General features: G+C 43.6%; 1 protein-coding gene across 6 annotated transcripts; it reads right to left on the bottom strand.

The window, feature by feature from the left end:
* Positions 1 to 359: 359 nt before the first annotated feature.
* On the bottom strand, positions 360 to 16,648 carry LOC311142302 (CXXC-type zinc finger protein 5-like). 6 transcript variants are annotated; one of them, XM_084177926.1, is made up of 4 exons: positions 16,569 to 16,638; positions 16,387 to 16,444; positions 9,885 to 10,918; positions 360 to 2,004 (listed from the first exon to the last, which is right to left on the bottom strand). In XM_084177926.1, exons 3-4 carry the CDS (start codon positions 10,695 to 10,697, stop codon positions 1,963 to 1,965), a joined length of 855 nt encoding a protein of 284 aa, XP_084034052.1. In that variant the 5' UTR covers positions 10,698 to 10,918; positions 16,387 to 16,444; positions 16,569 to 16,638; the 3' UTR covers positions 360 to 1,962. The 6 variants fall into 6 exon arrangements, with proteins under 6 accessions (XP_084034052.1, XP_084034050.1, XP_084034054.1 ...); XM_084177925.1 differs by having other exon boundaries at positions 384 to 2,007; positions 16,569 to 16,622; XM_084177924.1 differs by lacking the exon at positions 16,387 to 16,444 and having other exon boundaries at positions 360 to 2,007; positions 16,569 to 16,648.
* Positions 16,649 to 23,237: the final 6,589 nt, after the last annotated feature.

Below are 23,237 nucleotides of genomic sequence, written 5' to 3'. Positions count from 1 at the left end.
TCACAGCCATTAAACTCTAACTGTTTTAAAGTCACCATTGGCCTCATGGTTAAAACCCTGAGCGGTTTCCTTCCTCTCCGGAAACTGAGTTAGGAAGGACACCTGTATCTTTGTAGTGACTGGGTGTATTGATACACCATCCAAAGTGTAATTACTAACTTCACCATGCTAAAACTGATATTCAATGTCTGCTTTTTTATTTTTACCCATCTACCAATAGGTGCCCTTCTTTGCGAGGCATTGCACACAGAGTGAGTCCATGAAATGTATTATGTGACTTGTTAAGCAAATTTTTACTCCTGAACTTATTTAGGCTTGCCATAACAAAGGGGTTGAATACTTATTGACTCAAGACATTTCAGCTTTTCAATTTTTATTTATTTGCTAACATTCCGAAAAACACAATTCCACTTTGACAGTATGGGGTATTGTGTGTAGATCAGTGACACAAAATCTCAATTTAATCCATTTTAAATGCAGGCTGTAACACAACAAAATGTGGAAAAAGTCAACGGGTTGGAATACTTTCTGAAGGCACTGTAGATCCTTCAGGTACAAAGCTCTTGCCTGAGGAGAACAAATGTGTGTTTCTATACTTTCTGAGCTGTTCCTGGGAAACACTGACCAAAATGGTGGTTCCTACCCTGTCACACTATCGTTGTTGTCTGTATTGAGTATCTATGAATGAAACCAAGGACTCATGGTGAAACACACCATTTCCTGATTTTGATTTAATGAGTTGTATTTCTCACCCCATCCATTTTTTATTATTATATCCAATGATATGAAAAGGGAACAAATTTGAAAGATTACCAGACATTTTCATACTTCAGAATTTTCTCAATTCAGCCGTTGTTTTAGAAAAAAACATGCAAAGACAAGTAGACAAACATCAGAACTGTAAATTTTGACACAAATACATGCATTCGTTTTTATTCACAAAACCAGTCCAATTTTCTAAATGAATACAAACATCGCTGTTGTTTTAAAAGATGTAGCTACCAGCAACGTAATGAGAAAAAAATGAAAAAAACATAAAGAAATCTTGTTTCAGTGCGTTCAAATGGGCAGACCCAGAGCAAGTGCTGTCTCCTAGTGCTGTCACCCTCTGTGCTGAGATCCTCATGACACACACACTCATTTGGGCCACAGGAACGTAAGGCTGCCAGTTTCACAAAATAAAAGCTTGGAAATACAGGCAAGGAAAACACGGTTGGTTGGTTGGTTGGGGAGATTGGGGAGATTCCAGTGAGTTCTCTGGAGGATAGCATCATCGTGCTAAAGAGTCCCCTGGACTTCTGCCCGATGGGATGAGAGTTGCTTTATCATTTCAATCAGAAATCTGTATTTTTACATTTTGAAACATTTCCTTTTTCTTTTAAAAGACAACCATTGTTCCGTTTCAAAACTATATTCTTAAAACAAAACAAATCATAAAATAGACAAGAGTTTAAGTAAGAACAATGGTGCTAAATTACAATAGTGCTTGCCATTAGCCACTAGTTTTAAAATATAGCCGTAAATGTACATTCTCTACACAAGTACTGTATCTTTCCACACGTGAACAACATTAACACCAAACACAGAAATTAGTTGATTGTCCACACTCAGTCCGTCATTTCTGTTTGGCAATGAACAGTTCCATGTCTAAGCGACAGAAAAAACCTGCTGGAAAAGGACAAAAGGTACCAAAATGGAAACATATAAAAGGGAATGAAAGTTGCCATAGATTTTTTTCTTTATGTTAAATTTTTGGTTCAAGGAATAAGCAGGTGCATCCATTACTCAATTGATTATTTTGTATAATTTCTGATTTGTTTTTTTGTATATTTTTGTTGTTTGTTTGTTTGCTTGTCAGCCAGTGTCCGTGCTGAGACAATCCAAGCGAGAGTTGGCATTGCACTTGATCGCAGAGCTTTGGGTTTGGGTAGGTAGGGGTAAGGGTGGAGGAGGGTCAGAGTCTTACTGGAACCATCGGAATGCTGCTCCTGTAGGAAGCATCACCTTCTTAGAGAAACAAAAAACAAAGAGAGAGAAGAGACAAGGAGAGGGTTAGTAGATACAGCTTGAAGAAGACAATACATCCCTAGACCCATTCTAAACAGCAACATCTGCAGTTTGTATTCTCTCTCTCTTTCATTCTCTCTCTCTCTGTGGACATTTTTCTCCCCCAGACTAATGATTGAATAGATTCAGACAACAACATGCTCATCAAATCTCCACATCAAAAACATTTACGGACACCATAACCCTCCCTCCCTCCCTCCCTCCCTCCCTCCCTCCCTCCCTATCTGCCCACTCCTCTCTTCTGCTCCACCTTTCCCCCCCCTGCCCAGACTCTATCAGTGAAATCACTGCGTCCCACACAGACATATCCCCAGCCCTTCCCTCCTCCCTCACCTCTCTCTGGCCTTCCGGCCCACACCCCACCCTCCACCCTCATCAGCCATGGGCAATGGCCTTGGCTCCACGCGAAACTCGATATGGCACATTTATTATTTAGTCACCATGCAGTCACGTCCATATCCCATCACACCACACCGCTCTCACGGGTGACACTGCTCTCTCTGTTCCTCCCTCACTCCCCTCTCAGTGTGGGATCTCTAGCTCTGATTGCATTGCACTAGGCAGGGCAGGCACCAATGCATGCAGCTGCAGGGGTTGAGTGGTCGCCTGCTAGTCATAAGACAGAGGACCACTGGGGCTCAGGCTCGGCTCAGTCCCCAGAGCTGCAGCACGGCTAGCGTTCTGAAAAGCACAACTCTACTGCGGCACAGAATCTCACGTTAGCTAGGACTGCCAGTCAGAAGTAGCTCGACAAACACTTACGCACCCACACGCACTCATTCCCTCACCAGTGCTTGACTTGGACTGAAATAGGTGCCAGTACTCAATTTGGGTGCCGGTACCGTTTATATTTAGGTGCAGGAGCTCCACAATAATTTGGAGCTAATATTCTATAAGAGGAACAGGAGCTCAAGCAGTAGAAAATATGAGGTGCTGGTACTCAGCTCCAGTGAGCTCCTGCCCAAGTCAAGCACTGTCCTTCACACACACTCACACATACACACCTCCACTCACACACATTAACATGTAGTCACACATCTCCACACCCACAGGCACATTAACTGACAATCCCTCAAACACACTCTCACCCTTACTCATATACACACCCAGAACCAAAATCGTCACCCAGACACAAATCACAACCACACAAAAAACACATGATTCAGACATAATCTAAATGACATACAGATTCTACAGATAGATAGACAGTTGCAATTGCTCACCTGTCAGTCATACACACAGACAGCATACACACTATTCACACATAAACACACACACAGAGAAATTCTGAAAATGTCATTTTAACTTTGGAATATTTACAACCAGAGCCAAATTCCATAAATGTTGGACACTAAAGAAGCAAGGAGGTCAAGATGGTGCAAGGGCCATAAGTACCTCACTAATGACCTTTCACCTATGACACACATGCACATAGATGCTAACCTCAAGGCCTTTTTCACTGGGAACCAGTGCATTTAAAAAGGAAAAAACTCTGAGCCAACACCTGTGACCTCCACTCTGCATAAACACGGTTGTTTGTCATGTCTGGCCAAGGGAGAGGGGGCTCCCAAGGTCACAATCCATTCCAGGCGTCCATTTCACTGTCCAGCATCTTAATCTCTGTTTATTGATTTAACTATGAATATGTTACTGCTACTTTCCTCAATGGACACTGCATATAGCCTATGCTTTCCCCCACCAAGGTGCCTGCTAGCCTTGCTCTAGCATACATACTGAGAGAATTGGCTAGCAGAACAGGTCATACTCTGAAATGGCTCCAGTATCTCATTTGTTATCTTATTTGTCCTGGCACAGTTTGACTGTGGTGGGGACAGATGATCCAGGACCTGCCCATAGGGGAACATTCTCTTTAGAGCAGAGCATTAGGCTAAACACTCCCATCAATCACTTCCCACTGGACAGCCCCAGGTCCACTTGTCACAAGAGCCCTTTCACCCTGACCCTTGATGCTGAGTGACCTCAGACAGTTTTAGACCGTGATGTCATCTCTCCCCTCTCGTAGGTAGGCTATGGGAGTTAATGACTCCCCTGCTGTATGTGGGTTTAGATGTCTGTCTGCAAGTATGTCTGTCTGTCTGTCCGTACCTGTCTGTCCTACTCCTAGTAGTTTCTGTGTCTGGCTGGCAATGTGTCTACTGATCTGTGTGCCTCAATGTCAGTCTGCATGCCTGTGTGTCTCTATGTCAGTCTGCATGCCTGTGTGTCTCTATGTCAGTCTGCATGCCTGTGTGTCTCTATGTCAGTCTGCATGCCTGTGTGTCTCTGTGTCAGTCTGCATGCCTGTGTGTCTCTGTGTCAGTCTGCTCTCCCAGTTTGGTTTCTGAGAGGACGGAGGGGGGTCACACCACTCAGTGAAAACTCTCTGGCTCAGTGTCTGCATGCCTCAAACTGGCCATGTCACCACACATCTAATGCCTGTAGTGGGTCGGCTTGATCTGTCATCTGACTATGATACTTGAAACACACCAACACAGACACACAGTTATTGGTAAACACGCAGACATAACAGAATGTTCATCAAGCAGTGATATATACACTCAATCAAACATTCACAAAAACCAAAACAATTACCCAGGCCCCAAGTGACCCTGACAAACAAATCCAAACAACAGACTAGAGTACAGAAACACACTAGCATTAAAATGACTACACAATATAAACACATATCTTGACATAAAACCTATACTTTTCTCACCTCGACAGAAAATAGCAACAGTGAGACTGAGCCTGCTGGTGAGAACTCAGCATGCAGCAGAAAGAGCCTATTTCTCCTGGGCTCCATTTATTTCTGTTCAAATGTAGCGTTCCCAAAATACATCCAGACAACTCCAGCCAGCGAGGTGTGAGGTGGCAAGGGCTTCGGCACGCTACCTCCCCCTAACTCTGTTTTTACGGCCATCTTTAATCTGCCATGAGGTTTCAACGGAAACCTTCAACACCCTCAAAGCACAGAGCCACCGGCCTCTCTTTCTATTCTCACATACACAGACCACATCTATAAACTTCTACCAATGTCCACTCACATGTATCAAAAACAAGACAACAATTAAAACCTGTAATAAATCTGGTGCAAATTTGTTATAAAGGAATTATAAATATGTTATCAAAAGCATTGATATCAGTTGAGGTCTCTGAAAAAATGTATACAAAACACAAAAACAACCTGTTTTTCACAGATTTCGGGCTTCTGAAGAGGTCAAAACAAACCAAGCATTAAAATACTTATTGAACCACGACACATCTTTACATCTTTACAACCAAATACACACACACAAACACACGCACTCACTCACACACACACAGAAACACACACACACACTATAAGCACTATGGCTAACGGGTCTATGCAGCCTCGCTAAGTGATACCCTCCATTAGCATCCCCGTTAGACAGAGGGCTGTGTGCATGTGAGATGTGACACTCTAGGGCTGTTTCCACTACACTCCAGCTGAAGATAACAGCAGATGACTGTCTGTGGCATGCTTCTTACGAGCCGGACAGGATGACCATGGCCCTCCATTTTGTCCCAGGTGCTGCCCAGGTGTCCCTGAACATGTCCTAACCTCAGTGACCAAGAGTAATGAGTGGGTTCGGCAATATTTTTAACCATTCCATAATTCCCCAGTTAACAGAACATAAAACAGAGTAACCTAGATAATGCTATCTGTACTGTTTACAGTGTGATGATACTTGATAGGGAAATATAGATTGATAGTACAAGCAGTGTAATCTACTGTAAAGCCTGAAAGAACACCCTCCATTGACAACATGAATGGCAGTCCTCTCAGACAAGCCCTAATAAATTATAAACACACAAATCTGGAAGATCAGAGTAGGATACTGGGGCCAAATATCAGACGTGTTATTGTACAAAATATGTTTTGTGCCATTATTCTCACCTTTGACCTTCAGTACTATGATGACATCACTCTGTCTGACCTACTGACTGACTGTGCGAGTCTACTCTGACCTACTGGCCTGTGGACCAAGGCTGGCCATAACACAGAACAGTTCTAGCCAGCATTGGCCTGCTAATGGCCAGTTTAGATCAGGCACACCATTTTAGACAGAGAGAAGAACTAACCCAATCTGAAGGAGAGGTCAACAGTTAATTTCAAGCTAAGGTATTCCAAATGGAAATGCTAAACAGATGTACGTATTTGTCCCGTTCATATCACATCAAGTCCCCTGCTATGGCTAAACTGCTGATGTGCTGCGTGTGGAAAACACAACGACAAACAATCTGATTTTATTAGCAGCATAAAATCCTAAAACTATGTGACATCAATCAATGGGAAACTAAGATTAGTTTGTGTGATTCTCTCTTGTGGTTTAGGAGATCAAACGCAGACATTTACTTCATAGTAAAGGCTGCAGTCATGAATATTCAATCACTTGTTGTTGATCTGATACTGTGAACAATTGGTGGTCATTGCTACCATGTGACCATTGATAGTATACTATAAATCAATAACATACAGGAAGTCCTATTACCAACACACATTCACAAGCATCTGATTACTTAAGAGAACGCTTTCAGAGTAAGGTTAGGATTGTTCACAGTGAAACCATATGATTTGACATCTGAAATGGAATCCTGTGTTGATCACAAAAGTGACGATCAGTGAACATGCAGGTCAAGCCCTGATTAATCAGAGTTGTTGCATGTCTGCTTGGAGCACAACTCTACACAACCAGATTACACACAATGATCACCCACTGTCTCATGAACATACAGTTGAAGTCGGAAGTTTACATACACCTTAGCCAAATACAGTTAAACTCAGTTTTTCACAATTCCTGACATTTAATCCTAGTAAGAATTCCCTGTCTTAGGTCAGTTAGGATCACCACTTTATTTTAAGAATGTGAAATGTCAGAATAATAGTAGAGAGAATGATTTATTTAAGCTTTTATTTATTTCATCACATTCCCAGTGGGTCAGAAGTTTACATACACTCAATTAGTATTTGGTAGCATTGCCTTTAAATGTTTTAACTTGGGTCAAACTTAGCCTTCCACAAGCGTAGCCTTCCACAAGCTTCCCACAATAAGTTGGGTGAATTTTGGCCCATTCCTCCTGACAGAGCTGGTGTAACTGAGTCAGGTTTGTAGGCCTCCTTGCTCACACACGCTTTTTCAGTTCTGCCCACAAATTTTCTATAGGATTGAGGTCAGGGCTTTGTGATGGCCACTCCAATACCTTGACTTTGTTGTCCTTAAGCCATTTTGCCACAACTTTGGAAGTATGCTTGGGGTCCATTTGGAAGACCCATTTGCGACCAAACTTTAACTTCCTGACTAATGTCTTGAGATGGTGCTTCAATATATCCACATAATTTTCCTTCCTCATGATGCCATCTATTTTGTGAAGTGCACCAGTCCCTCCTGCAGCAAAGCACCCCCACAGCATGATGCTGCCACCCCCCTGCTTCACGGTTGGGATGGTGTTCTTCGGCTTGCAAGCAGCCCCCTTTTTCCTCCAAACATAACAATGGTCATTATGGCCAGAACGCGTCTCCTTCCTGAGCGGTATGATGGCTGCGGGGTCCCATGGTGTTTAAACTTGCGTACTATTGTTTGTACAGATGAACGTGGTACCTTCAGGCGTTTGGAAATTGCTCCCAAGGATGAACCAGACATGTGGAGGTCTACAAAAGATTTTCTGAGGTCTTGGCTGATTTCTTTTGATTTTCCCATGATGTCAAGCAAAGAGGCACAGAGATTGAAGGTAGGCCTTGAAATACATCCACAGGTACACCTCGAATTGACTCAAATGATGTCAATTAGCCCATTAGAAGCTTCTAAAGCCATGACATCCTTTTCTGGAATTTTTCAAGCTGTTTAAAGGCACAGTCAACTTAGTGTATGTAAACTTCTGACCCACTGGAATTGTGATACAGTGAATTATAAGTGAAATAATCTGTCTGTAAACAATTGTTGGAAAAATGACTTGTGTCATGCACAAAGTAGATGTCCTAACCGACTTGCCAAAACTATAGTTTTTTAACAAGACATTTGTGGAGTGGTTGAAAAACGAGTTTTAATGACTCCAACCTAAGTGTATGTAAACTTCCGACTTCAACTGTAAGTGTTGTAGTATATTCATAACAATAGGGGATATTCAGGATCACTGTATTCTTCAGACTGTAACATAAATTGTTAGAGAGCCCACTTGTTATGATCATTACACTATTGTTTACTAGCATAGCACATATACAGTATCTGTGTAAGATACCGTCTGCGTCACTATTGGAAAACAGGACGCCGAAAGAGAAGAAATGTTGATGCTCAAGCAGCAGAACCTAAAGACATCATCATTGTATTTACATCTTAAAAAGGAACCACAAATGAATCCTACACTTTTTTATGTGATGCTCACCTCTTTTGTATAATTAACGGAGATCAATTGATTTACCCCTCTTAACGGTAATTAAATACTGCATAATGTCATCATGACAATTGAGGTAATATACCAAAATATTGTCAGGGATGTTATGTCATTTGTCATGGCATGTTTATCGGAGCTTTTGTACAGTACTGACATCATGAATGTAGTTGTCAAATAAGGTGCTCTAAAAACAGGATCTGATATGCCACATGAACTTCACTGAGGTCACAAAAGGACAACACTGATTTGAGTTTGGGCCCAGCGCCACTGAGGTGACCCAGATGAGAAGTTTGGAGGCAATTTAGCCAAAATGGGCGTGCCACAGAAGAGCGAGAGATCGGTCGAGAGGGGGGCGCCTGTGCCACACTGACACCTGGTGCTCCAGATGACAACCCCATGGCCAGATGGACCATGTCACACACACACGCACGCACACACACACACGCATATGCTCTGCCACACATACTACCCATCCAAAACATATACACACAAACACAAACACAATATTACGCACTGCCGCACACATGGTCTCTGTCAAACATCTACACAAACTCTTACACTCCTAAAAAGCCCATCACACACTCTGGCATAATGGTTACACACCCTCTCTCTCTCTATCCCCTCATTCTTCCTTACACACATACTCACAAGGCCACACTAATTTAGCAACATATCACACAACACATCACACACACATTTGTGTTAACGGAACATGCAATGACCCCCAATTGAGAAAGCACAATCTACCTGTTTTGTGAGGCCGTAAAATGAGAGCTGTGCATCATGGTGGGTGTGGAGAGGGGTTCGTTCAGTGCGTGTGGAGGACAGATTAAAGAGACCCCATGGGGCATGTCTACCCCCCCCCCCCCCCCACACACACCCTCCCCCTCCTCACCAACTGTTATTCCCCTGTCCTGCTCAAAGCCTCGCCCCATCAAAAAGTCGCTCCACACCCTTCTCCTTAACCCTTCACTTTGGAGCTCTAGCCACACTGTGCAAAGAAATCAGAGCAGTGTCACACTATACATCCACACATAAAGTTGAGTTGTAAGTGTGTGTGGTTATAGTAAGCTCCAAACACTCTTTCCGTCCCTACACTCTTAGAAAAAAGGGTTCCAAAAGGTTTCTTCGGCTGTCCCCATGGGAGAACACTTTTTTGGTTCCAAGGAGAACCCTTTTTGGTTCCATGTAGAACCCTTTTGGGTTCCATATAGAACCCTCTGTGGAAAGGGTTCTACCTGGAACCAAAAAATTGTTCTTCAAAGGGCTCCTATGGGGACAGCCGAAGAACCCTTTTAGGTTCTAGATAGCATATTTTTGTGTATGTCCCATCCTCCCTGACCCCTCTATGACGCTCTATGACGCTCTATGTCATCTCTAGCTCTAACTCCCCACTGGGCTCTTACCTCCAGAGCGGCAGACGGCTTCTTTTTCAGCTCCTCACATTTGCGGAACTTGCAGATCTGGTGGCCCGTTTTGCGGTTCCGGCAGCTGCTGCACGTCTCGCAGTTAATCCGCCGGCGGCAGGGCGGGCACATGCCGCAGCGTTTCCGCTTCTTTTTGCCGGAGTTGATGGCCGAGGCCAGCTCGCTCTGTGCCGGGTACTCGGCCAGGCCGGCCATGTGCAGCGCGCTGTCGGCCAGGAACACTCCTGCCGGTGTCATGATGAACAGCCCCGGGTTGAACGGGAAGCCGCCTCCAACACCGTACGGGAAGTCCGCAACACCACCAACAGAGTCCACAGCAGACGCACCCTCCAAGTCGCTTGCCCCCGAGCCTGAATCGCTACCCCCCATCCCCATCCCCATCCCCATGCCCCCCGGCAGCAGCATGTGCTCCATCCCAGCCCTCTTTAACAGCTCCGCCGCCTGGGCAAAGTGCAGCAGGCCGTTCTGTCCCTCCAGGACCTGCTCCAGGGTCCGGTCCAGCTTGGCTGCCGCAAGCGCTGAGACGGTGGGCTGGGGCTGTGGGGGCGGCTGGGGCTTGGCCGGGTGGCTCTTGGCCTCTCTATTGTGGTGTGCGTGTCCATTAGCGTTGGTGGGGCAGGCTGCTGTGTACTGGGAGAGGGTGCGGGACCTCTTAAGGCTCTTACTCAGGGGCTCACTGATGATGCCACTGCGGTTCCTGCGCTCGATGACAGGGACATCATCCGTGCAGCTGTTCCGCTCCAGGGCCTCGGCTGTCCGGTCTCGGCTTCCCTCCGACCGTCCGCTAGACATGGTCCAGTACGTGCAGGGCTGGGGGGTCGGGGCGAGAGGGGGACAGGGGCGAGCAGGGGAGGGGGAGCCGAGAGGTTCTCACAGTCTGCTCTGAGCCCAGGTGAGGTGGCGCCTCCTCGCTGTGGACGAATCGGCCAGCCAACCACAGGCAGGCCCTAGAGCCCTTGTTCTCGCTCTAAACCTCAGCCCTCATCCACATCCTTTCACTGGCAACCTACAAACTGACACAGGGAGAGAGGAAAGAGAGAGAAGGGTCCTTCAATAACAGGCTCAGTGTTGGACCTAGACACCATCTTAGTAAACAACAGACTCCATTGACATAAATAGGACAGCAACTCTGCCATTCCTTAATGTTACCTGTTTATTAGATTGAACACAGCTACTGAAAAAAAAGCTACAAAAAACAAAAAGCAAATGAGACATCTCAATCAGAGAGTATGTATCCAAACATCTCATGACCACAGTGTAATGAAGACCCCCCCCCCCCCCCCCCCCCAGCTACAATACACAATAACACACACAGGAACATTCAGAACACAGCAAAACATGAAAGTACTAAATGACAGTGACAGAAGAGTACAGACTAGCTGCTAGCTATGTATTCTCCTCCCAATTTGACCAATGTATGAGCTAATTCCCACCCTTTAGGGCTAGGTTGAATGCAGCCATAGTATTTCCCACAAGAAAACCAAGAGGAGCTGGCCTGTGGAGACTCACTCTTTCCATCAAAGGGATTTGTAACAATAATTACCACATGCTACATGCAGACAAAATTTTAATCCATTTCACATGAATCAAGACTTCAGACCATGAACAATCCCCATTTTGCCATCACTCTCTCCTACTCACAGAAATGTTGACTTAGTTTTAGTGGTGGTGCCACTGCTGGTCAGGGTCACACTTCGTGTTTTTGAAGGATATCCTGACATGTGACAATGTTAAAAATTTGTTTATTTATTTATTTAATTGAAGAGTTTGATTCCAAAATTCAATATATCCAGTTTTAGAAATACGGGTAAATAAGCTTATATTGTTTAAAGAACTTATGAAAGAGAGTGGTGTGTTTTTATCTAATCATGGCAAGGGATTGTTCAAATGTGCTTGTTTGAAATCTATCACTTGATGGATTCATTTCAGAGAGACAAATAATCATGTTCTGTTGCAAAACGCTATATATCCACCTCACTCTCAGAGAAATTTTGCTAGGTTTTACACAGTAAAATGTGACAAATAACTACATTTTTAATAAAGAACTGTACAAATGATACATTTGCGTGAACAATTTTTTGTTTTATGTATCAATAAAGTAATATGGAATCTGTATGTAAAATATTTACATTTGACATTTTAGTAATAATTAAATAATTTGCCATTTAGCAGACGCTTTTATCCAAAGCGACTTACAGTCATGTGCGCATACATTTTTACGTATGGGTGGTCCCGGGGAACGAACCCACTTCCCTGGCGTTACAAGCGCCATGCTCTACCAATTGAGCTACAGAGGACCATTAGTCATTTAGCAGATGCTCTTATCCAGATTGACATACAATTAGTCCATTCATCTTAAGAGACAACCACATATCACAGTCAAATACACAGGATACGAACATTCCATTCCAGCTAAACAATGGATATATAGCGTTTTGCAACAAAACCCATTTTAAATACTAAAATCCATGAATGAAAAATATGAGAACAGTAATATTTTACACACACATGAAGGTACCCATAAGCAATCATTTCTAATGAAATAACACAAATGTGAAAAATGTGTGGATATAGCGTTTTGGAACAAAACTCTTCAATTGACTATAGCAAAGATGTTGACATAGTTTGCATATCTTATGTATATAGGCATTCATCAAATATTTGGAGATAAATAACACACAAACAGCCGTTTAGAAAAATAAACAAACACAGGTTGACCACTTACAACACTGTAAGTGTGTTGGTTGCCATACTTCATGACTTCATCAACCCTCCAACCAAATAACATGTACAGAAGATAAGGTGCTAATGTTGTAATCTGAACTCATCATTATGCCTTGTGGATGCCCTACTTTCTGTCCAATTACCTGTATTCACATATAATGGTGGTATAGCCTATGATAATCAATAATGTTGTGTTCAAAAAGAATGGAGAATGTGCACAGATAGTGGAGGAAAGTGTCATGGCAGGTATGAGCCTGATTGGTTGATATTTCATCTCACTTGAATAATTTTTGCCAGAAGTTCACTGTTCTAGACTCTCTATTATAAATGTTCCTATGTGTAGGGTGACCAAAACATAATTGATCATGTCTATCAATTAAACTAGTTATCACCACTTACTATGGCATGTCATTGATCAAGTTGGTTGGCTCTTTTAAATGCTGCTTGACAGTCTCTCTTGGGGAACATGTTATTATTCACTATGAGTCAATTTAATTTGCACAATCCAAGAATTGAAAAACAATCAATTTGCTGGATGGGTATTTTTTCCAATTCATTCATAAATTAAAATGGGCTGAAATGGATTTGACTCCAATACTTTATCCAGAGTGTGTACAGCTGACAGATCCCAATGGCCAACCTCATATGAAGAGACACACTATCCCACTGACCTGTCACCACTCACAAACAAGCACTTCCCTGAGAAAAGCTGAGGAAATGGCCGGGCCAGTCCTTATAAGGGAAACAAAAGGAAGGGGAGGAGACAGGATGGGGTCTGCGCAGTGTGTGGAAATTGGAAGGCCAAAATTAGTGGGAGGTAAAGCTTCAAAGGCAGGAGCGCAGCCCCCGCATTCTCACCAGCTCAGGGGTCCGTGGCGCCAGCGGACCGGAGCCAGCCACTCAGCCCCTCAGCTCCTCTCCTCGCTCTCCTGCTCTGAGTCTGACCAGGGCTCTGCTCTCTCTCACTGCTGCTGCAGGGCCTCCCGCCTGCTCCACTAACATCTATGTCTGTGTGTGTCTCTCTCTCTCTCTTCCTGGTGTCCTAGTCTCACTCCGTCTATGCTAAGAGTGTCTCTCTGTCTGACCCATATCATTCACACTCCCTCCATCTCCATCAAACATGAACATGTCATTCACAATCTATCTTTCCCAACCATCTCAGTCCCTCTTTTTCACTCTACCATTCCTCTACCAATGTCAAGGCCATGGCTTTATAATAGTCTATGTCCCTCCTCCATATCAGTCACAGTCTCTCCCAGCCCCTTGACCACATTCCTTCTTGTTTTCACTAATATCACTCTCATTCTGCTCCTCCACCATGTCATTCACACACTCCCCCTGTGCATTCAAATGATATCTCTTCCAGACCCTAGAGTGAACTTTATAGTCTCTTCTCTGTCGCTCTACTGTCACTCAACAGTCCCCCAGTTTCTGTAACCAAAGTATTCTCTCTGAATAGAATTATCCCAAATGCTGCTACTGTTGAGATGCTGATGATGATGATGATGATGATGATTATGGTGATTAGAAAAGCAAGGATGAATGCATAATGAGGAACAGGTTGGTGCAAAAAAAACGTATATTACTGGGAAAAGGTTATCTTCATCAATGACGTCATTACCCATCATGCCAATGGTAGCCTTAGGATCTGTAATGGCTATACTTTCTACAGTTATGACTTTTACCACAGCTTCTTCCACTCGCTCAACTTCTCCTAATAGCATCGCAAATAGGACTGCCACTATAAAACATAATAATACTTTCCCACTATGCTTTGACTGAAGCACCCACTCTTCCGGCTCATATAGGTCTACACTGATTACGTCAGGGGGGAGCTGCTAGAGACATGGCTCGTGCTTCATCCCTGGAGGTCAGCGCGCGGCGGTAATTGGCCCCTCTCTGCTGAATAAACCATCCCGAACAGACTGACCATACAGACTCGGCAAGGCCAACGAGAAAGGGAGCTGTATGGAATATTAAAAAAATATGCACTAACCCACTATCAGATTCGAACCATATTTGAAATCTGCAAGTGGAAAAAGTCAAACTGAAGTTTGTATGATATATGCCTAATGACTCATTTCGATTTTTAGAACATAGCATAATATTCTTCAAAGTATTTTATGTTTTCATTAAATCTTCATTAGGCCTATGAAAAATAAACACAGCTTGTAAAAAGAGCGGGCCTAGTAGGCTAGCAAATAAACAGATAGGGCTAAACTATTTTTGGTTTTAAAATTGTGCTAGATAATACTGTCAATATGGCATAGTAGGACCTTTATTGCAATAGTTTTCGGTCAATATTTTCGGTCAGTGTAAAAATAATATGTAGGCCTATTAATAAATACATATTCATTTTCGTCATCAATAACACACCATAACATCTGACAACAAGCCATGCCAAGTCTTTGTTGTGGGACGCTGCAAGGTAGCTCAGCTAGAGGCTACTTATTAGTTCAGGTAATGCAGAACCAAATGCAACACTTCCCTCCAGACGCACGATCACGCAGACACTCACACCTATCTTTCTAACCCCCTCTCTCAGTCTCAACCACCCCCTCCCTGCTCTCTGGCACACACACGAGCACACACACACGCACACGCACGCACACACGCGATCAGTCACATTTGTGCACGAGACCCAAGGAAGTTTACAAGTACCAGAATTAAATATCCCACAACCTGCTGCGCCTCTCTGTTTTTTTCCCATTCCTGAGTTAAAATAGACAAAAGTATATCCATGCGATGGTATGTTAAATCGTGACTAATTATTTGCATAAACATGCAGCCTATACGAGCGCCACTACCCGTGGCGGATTGCGGCAGTACCAGGGGGGTCGCAGTAAATCCAGGTTTACAGCGGCGATACAGCACAGAGACATCGCGCGCAAGAGACTGGCTGATCGTCGCATGCGGAACAATGAAGAACAAACACGTTCGCTCTACAATAAAATCACTCTGAGAACAACTGGCATACTGTTCTTCGGATGAGTCGGCTATAGGCTATGCACAAGTTAAATCGAAAACAAATAAATACAATCTTGCTCGTTTTTCATCCATTCAGCTATGCATTTTCACAAAAGCATTTGTTGATGATTCAAGGAAACACTGCATAAAATAAAAGTTCCGTTTAACTGTATCTCTTGGTAAAGAGATGCCTCATCACCACCTGTCATTAAAAGGATTACAATCATAAACGTCATCAAGATCCAATGCAAACTGCCATAATTTCAATGGAAAATATTTATGGAGAGCGTCAAGTTTCTTGGAGCGCATGTCATTAGCAAATTGTTCACACTTTCAATATTCACCCCAAAAACCTTTGAATTAAAGAACAGCTCTCCACAATTCTACAAACCTCTAGAGCATTGACAAAATTATCCGAGAAAAATTAACAAATGAGGATAGAATGTGACAGCAGAATGAGCATTATGGCCATTCAAAAATAACAAGCCAATAACCGTGCATGCATCACATGCATCTGAGAGCCGCGAATCCTAATTTGATCTAACATTAAAGCAGCACAAAAAAATACCTTTTGTCTGGACTCAATGATCTGAAACCCCGGTCTCTGCGGTGCCAGCGTATGGTCTGCACCAGCACGTTTGAGAAGAACCATTCTCCCATTCTCCCAGTTAACTTGATCGTTAGGAAGATGACATCCCAACTTTCAGCAGACTTCAACAAAGTATGATCCCCCCTCCCTCCTATGTATCTGCATATTTGCAAACACGGGCTCTTTTTTGTTCGCACCTACCAAAGCGGTTCCGAGTGGAGGGGAGGGCTCCCACTGTCCAAGCGGTCCGTCTCCAAGCCTACCGTAGAGATTGATGTAAAAAAGAAATGAAAAAAACCTTACACTAAACCAATTGAATTAATATAGTCCTCGCCTGTATAGAACAAGAGGGAAATATAATAATAAATGATTGTAAAACGTACTTTCTCGGAAGCTGAGCGTGTGGGCTCTCCAACATTTTCGATTCTCGCAATCCCACCTACATCCCTGCTCGCGGAGAAGAACATGCAAACACATTTCATCGATTTTTGGAGCTTCTCGGAAAAACCGAACTGGACTTTCGGCAGCGTGGAGACAGAAAATAATATATCGCCAAAACCTTTTAAAATGTAGAGATGTATTGCCCTTCTCGAGGCTTTTATGTGCTCGACTTTGAATATTCAAGGGGCGTGTAATGAAGAACATGTTTGTTATTAAAGCTTTACATGTTTATGCCGTTGAGATGCATTTTACTGTTTGTTGTGGCTCCCTTCAGTGCTGGCTGTATGCACAATATGATTTGTTTCTCTCTGTATGAGCGCAAGTTGATATTTCGTCATACCTCTTTAAGACTAAACTTTCCTTTAACACATTCATGCTTACAAATAACTTTTACAGTGCAATCCAACAATATGGAAAGATATCCAACGGTTAATATTGCACGGACAAAAACGAATATTTTTCTCTTATTTGATTTTCAGTGATGGACATCCACATTTGTGTGATTAATCTACCTAGACTGTTTATATGAAGTATCAAGGCCTAGGCTATTACCTTATTCAAAAATTCGATTAATGGCATCAAAGTATGGCAAGATGCGCTATTGCAATTCCCCTTTCCAGTAGCAAGGAGACTGATTTGCAAAACAATATATTTACTTAATTATTATAAATTGACATCATGTTGTCTTTCATTAACATTTTAATGTTCTAATTTAGGATGATAACACGTTCATGTGGCATGTCACTGGTGGTTTCTGATAGTAACCATGTTTATTTTATGCAGCGGCCGACGGTGCATAATTAGGTAATTAGGCGATGGGTTGTTTTTCACACTCGTTGCGGTGTGTGCGCGCAGGAGTGGCCACACGGTCCTCAGTCGCTACTCGCTATGTTACCGCCCATGACCGGTGCGCTCGGCTCCTCTTCTCACTCAAACCAAGAGTCCACTCCACCTCTTTCGTATGTCCTGTCTGCTGGCAGGCGGCCAACCGAAGTGTGTGGAAATGACACTGCCAGGGCGGCAGAGATTTTCCTTCATTTCTCTCCTTCCCAATTGCAGACGGGCTGACATTGGCTAGAAAGTGGAGCAGCTCGTCAGGGACAATCAATGCGAATCGATCGAGCCGTGCGGTTGAGGCTCCGAGCCGGAAAATAACGCGGCAGCTCGAGAGAGGGAGAGAGAGGGAGGGGTGTTCAACACTGGCAGTAGCCAGCCAGCCAGCCAACCCATCTCCCGCACACAAAAACACCCTCTCACTTGGACACACAAATATACACACACACAGTGAATTGTAAACCTTTATCTGTCACCAAACGCAGCCTTGCGCTCACTATTACGCAGAGCAATTTCATGCGTAATGAGTGATGCATTAATGGGTAATTGTGTTCACATCCTCAAAAATAAATAATGTAATTCAAATAAAATAAAATAAAATTGTATTTGTCACATGGCCGAATACAACAGGTGTAGACCTTACAGTGGAATGCTTACTTACAAGCCCTTAACCAACAATGCAGTTTTAAGAAATAATTTTTAAAAATCACACACAAAAATAGAATATAAAATAATACGAAATAAAAGTAACGAATCATTAAAGAGCAGCAGTAAAATAACAATAGTGAGGCTATATACAGGGGGTACTGGTACCGAGTCAATGTGCTGGGGAACCGGTTAGTCGACGTAATTGAGGTAATATGTACATGTAGGTAGAGTTATTAAAGTGACAATGCATAGATAATAAACAGAGAGTAGCAGCAGTGTAAAAGAGGGGAGGGGGGTGGGGGGTGGCAACGCAAATAGTCTGGGTAGCCATGTGATTAGATGTTCAGGAGTCTTATGGCTTGGGGGTAGAAGCTGTTTAGAAGCCTCTTGGACCTAGACTTGGCGCTCCGGTACTGCTTGCCGTACGGTAGCAGAGAGAACAGTCTATGACTAGGGTGGCTGGAGTCTTTGACCATTTGTAGGGCCTTCCTCTGACACCGCCTGGTATAGAGGTCCTGGATGGCAGGAAGCTTGGCCCCAGTGATGTACTGGGCCGTACGCACTACCCTCTGTAGTCCCTTGCGGTTGGAGGCCGAGCAGTTGCCATACCAGGCAGTGATGCAACCAGTCAGGATGCTCTCGATGGTGCAGCTGTAGAACCTTTTGAGGATCTGAGGACCCATGCCAAATCTTTTCAGTCTCCTTAGGGGGAATAGGTTTTGTCGTGCCCTCTTTACGACTGTCATGGTGTGTTTGGACCATGATAGTTTGTTGGTGATGTGGACACCAAGGAACTTGAAGCTCTCAACCTGCTCCACTACAGCCCCGTAGATGAGAATGGGGGCGTGCTCAGTCCTCTTCTTTTTCCTGTAGTCCACAATCATCCCCTTTGTCTTGATCACATTGATCACGTTGGTAAACACTAATTGTAATTGACATGTCCAGGACATTACCTATTAAAATGACCAACTTATCATCAATGATGAAGCATTGCATAATCTGCAAAAAAAAAGGTACATTTGGGCACCTAAGAGCTATCCATTGAAGCGCCAAACATTGACTTAATTACTGGGTTTGAAACCAAAGTTGAATTGTTATTATGCCCAATTCACACCTCATGTTCTATGGATGAATCACTAATGTGACAGGTAAGCACATGGATGACCACCTCATGTGGCCCTGTGAATCGCTTGGTTTGGTTTCTTGTGATTACTTATCTCCCTGTTTGGTTAACTCAACATGCCATTTGTTGTAATTTAGCCAAGCCAAACGTTTATCTTCTCTCCATGTCCGTAGAATATAGGCTATATGTTGGTTCTGCTAGACTACCTGTAGGGCCAAAACGGACCATTCATCTATTCAATTAATAGCGCAGTTCCACCATTCGGTTTATTATCATTCGAAAATTATTATTATCATTTTTACCTCTAGGATCCTGTGTTTACTGAGAGTGGCCGTGGGATAAAAACCAAGGGTTCCGTTCTAGGTAAGTGCACAATGGTCGCATCCATTCCCCCAAGACGCACTGCCGTGCATAAATTGGACACGCATTGCTCCGTAATCCCTGGAGTGTCTAGCATGGCTCTGGCAACATGCCTGGTCTCACCCTATCTTATATTAAGCAGGCGTCAATCCCCTCGTCATCCCTTGCGCCTTTGGAAATCACTTTCATGCCGACCATCGGCCATACCAACTCCAAGCTCTGAGGCATGTGCATAGTGGAGTAGGGTGTGCACGAAATTATAGAAACGGCGCGTTGGCGTGTGCACTGCAAGGGGTCAATATTTACCACGTTACCAAAATATGTGTTATAACACTATTATCAATGAACTCTTGTAATTTGTCACATGGGCCTACTCATTTCAAATTGATTAAAAGCACGCAGACATGAGTCCCTCACTTTGATTTGATATATAGTGCAGAGGCGCTCCCGTGCATCCTTGTTATTTTACAATGCCCAGACTGACCACCGATTTCCTGTCTGCTCTAGGCTTGTCTACATTCCTGATCTGGATCCTCAGAAGTCAATCTCTCTCTCACACACACTCATATACACACGCACGCACGTGCACACACACACACACACACATAGGTTAGGCATCATGGTTTCCAAAAGGATATTTTTTCACGGGTGGGGGTGATTCAGAGAGAGTGTTACATCGAGAGAGTAATGAGTGAGAGAGTGGCCATGGGTAGGAGGCAGCAGCAAGCTGTGACACAGGAGACGTTCTTGTGGGCGCGCTGAGCCCTGGGGCTGCAGCCACACTCAGCTCTTTGTTGTTTTCTCTCTGTGCGAAGCGAGGCAGAGTACTTTCCTGAGCCGGCCGGGGGATTAGTGTTACACGGCCTCTTTCTCCAGCTGCACACATGACCAGCGCCACATGAGAGCCTCTAAAGACAGCCTAAAAGAGGAGTGAGGGGTGAGAGGAAGGGAGAGAGAGAGATGAACGTCCGGTTTCTCACACAGTGAGGAATGTTGCAAGCCACGCAAGTTCTCCAAACATCACAGTGCAGCTCCTCTTTCTCACTCCCACACACCCTTATGAGAAGACAGCACCACACTACCTCACCTCCCTGTGCGGTTGTCTTCCCCACCTTACACCTCCTTCTTAGTCCAGAGGCTCATCCCTTTCATCTGGCTGGCCTCCCCCCTCTCTCTGGCTGCTTGTGATTCACGCCTCCCTCCACTCTTCAGTCCCCTCAGTATTGACAAATTCAAGGGCACAAAATGTGGAAGGGTATTGGGCCCTGCCTCAAGCTCATGTAGTGAATGAAAGAACCAGAGTTTTGTAGGTGATATGGGTTCTCGGTGTGGGTACATTTCCTCATCACAAGGTATATGAGTTAAACGTGCAGTAGAGTAGACTATAGTAGACTATACCTATGCCTCATTGCTCCAAGCTGCAGTGGGCTGCTGGCGGTCAACACTGGCAGGATTTCAATGATTTGCTGTTCAGGCAGCAACCAATCACATGTTCATTCTCTGCACTCAGAATGTGATAGGCCGCAAACTACCCTTGGGATACAAGGCAAATGGACATAGTCATTATCTAGATATAACATACACTCCCATTCAAAAGTTTGGGGTCACTTAGACATTTCCTTGTTTTCCATGAAACCATACATGAAATGAGTTTGAATAGGAAATATAGCAAAATGAATAGGAAATGTAGTCATTGACAAGGTTAGAAATAATGATTTTTAATTGAAATAATAATTGTGTCCTTCAAACTTAGCTTTCGTCAAATAATCCTCCATTTGCAGCAATTACAGCCTTGCAGACCTTTGGCATTCCAGTTGTCAATTTGTTGAGGTAATCTGAAGAGATTTCACCCCATGCTTCCTGAAGCACCTCCCACAAATTGGATTGGCTTGATGGGCACTTCTTACGTACCATACGTCAAGCTGCTCCCACAACAGCTCAATAGGGTTGAGATCCGGTGACTGTGCTGGCCACTCCATTAAAGACAGAATACCAGCTGACTGCTTCTTCCCTAAATAGTTATTGCATAGTTTGGAGCTGTGCTTTGGGTCATTGTCCTGTTGTAGGAGGAAATTGGCTCCAATCAAGCGGCATCCACAGGGTATGGCATGGTGTTGCAAAATGGAGTGATAGCCTTCCTTATTCAAGATCCCCTTTACCCTGTACAAATCTCCCCCTTTACCATCACCAAAGCACCCCCAGAACATCACATTGCCTCCACCATGCTTGACAGATGGCATCAAGTACTCCTCCAGCATCTTTTCATTTAGTCTGCGTCTCACAAATGTTCCTCTTTGTGATCCGAACACCTCAAACTTCGATTTGTCTGTCCATAACACTTTTTCCAATCTTCCTCTGTCCAGTGTCTGTGTTCTTTTGCCCATCTTAATCTTTTATTTTTATTGGCCAGTCTGAGATATGGCTTGTTCTTTGCAACTCTGCCTAGAAGGTCAGCATCCCGGAGTCGCCTCTTCACTGTTGACGTTGAGACTGGTGTTTTGCTGGTACTATTTAATGAAGCTGCCAGTTGAGGACCTGTGAGGCGTCTGTTTCTCAAACTAGACACTCACTAATGTATTTGTCCTCTTGCTCAGATGTGCACCAGGGCCTCCCACTCCTCTTTCTATTCTGGTTAGAGCCAGTTTGCGCTGTTCTGTGAAGGGAGTAGTACACAGCATTGTACGAGATCTTCAGTTTCTTGGCAATTTCTCGCATGGAATAGCCTTCATTTCTCAGAACAAGAACAGACTGACGAGTTTCAGAAGAAAGTTATTTGTTTCTGGCAATTTTGAGCCTGTAATCGAACCCACAATTGCTGATGCTCCAAATACTCAACTAGTCTCAAGAAGGCCAGTTTGACTGCTTCTTTAATCAGCACAACAGTTTTCAGCTGTGCTAACATAATTGCAAAAGGGTTTTCTAATGATCAATTAGCCTTTTAAAATGATAAACTTGGATTAGCAAACACAACGTGCCATTGGAACACAGGACTGATGGTTGCTGATAATGGGCCTCTGTATGCCTACGTAGATATTCCATAAAAAATCAGCCGTTTCCAGCTACAATTGCCATTAACAACATTTACAATGTCTACACTGTATTTCTGATCAAGGACATTTCTAAGTGACCCCAAACTTTTGAACAGTAGTGTATGTTTACGGTATCTAATGGCATTTAACTAACAAAGCTCATCCACCTCTTAATTGACTACATCCACTGTACATGCCACAGTGACTAGCTGATTGTGGCCCTCAAATGAATGGCACAAGCCGTTAAACCTACATTATGAAATATCTAACGCTAACATTATAGCCAAACCCAATGATAGAGCTCCATCTAGTGGGAGAATACAAATCTAATTTGTTGCCGGGAAATAAGATTAAGATACCTTTATTTGTATATTGTACACAAGGTCCAACCCCTCCCAAAGACAAACAAACCATAATTGAGCATCATGGTGAGACCACTGAATTGGTGCAAGTATATTATGCTGATCTTGGCCCAGCTCTGTCCTTAAAATCAGGACAGCGTTGTCTCACAAGTCAGACAGTTGTTTCTGAAATATCCCATACAACTTTTAGAGCAGCGTAGCACAAATATATAAGACTGGAATTCTAGGCTAGTGTAGTTGCAGGTTCTGTAACTG

The sequence above is a fragment of the Coregonus lavaretus genome (genome assembly GCF_964263955.1).
Source record: "Coregonus lavaretus genome assembly, chromosome: 15".
NCBI lineage: Eukaryota > Metazoa > Chordata > Actinopteri > Salmoniformes > Salmonidae > Coregonus > Coregonus lavaretus.
The sequence above is the reverse complement of the archived record's forward strand: the minus strand, read 5'-3'. Positions and strand labels throughout refer to the sequence as shown.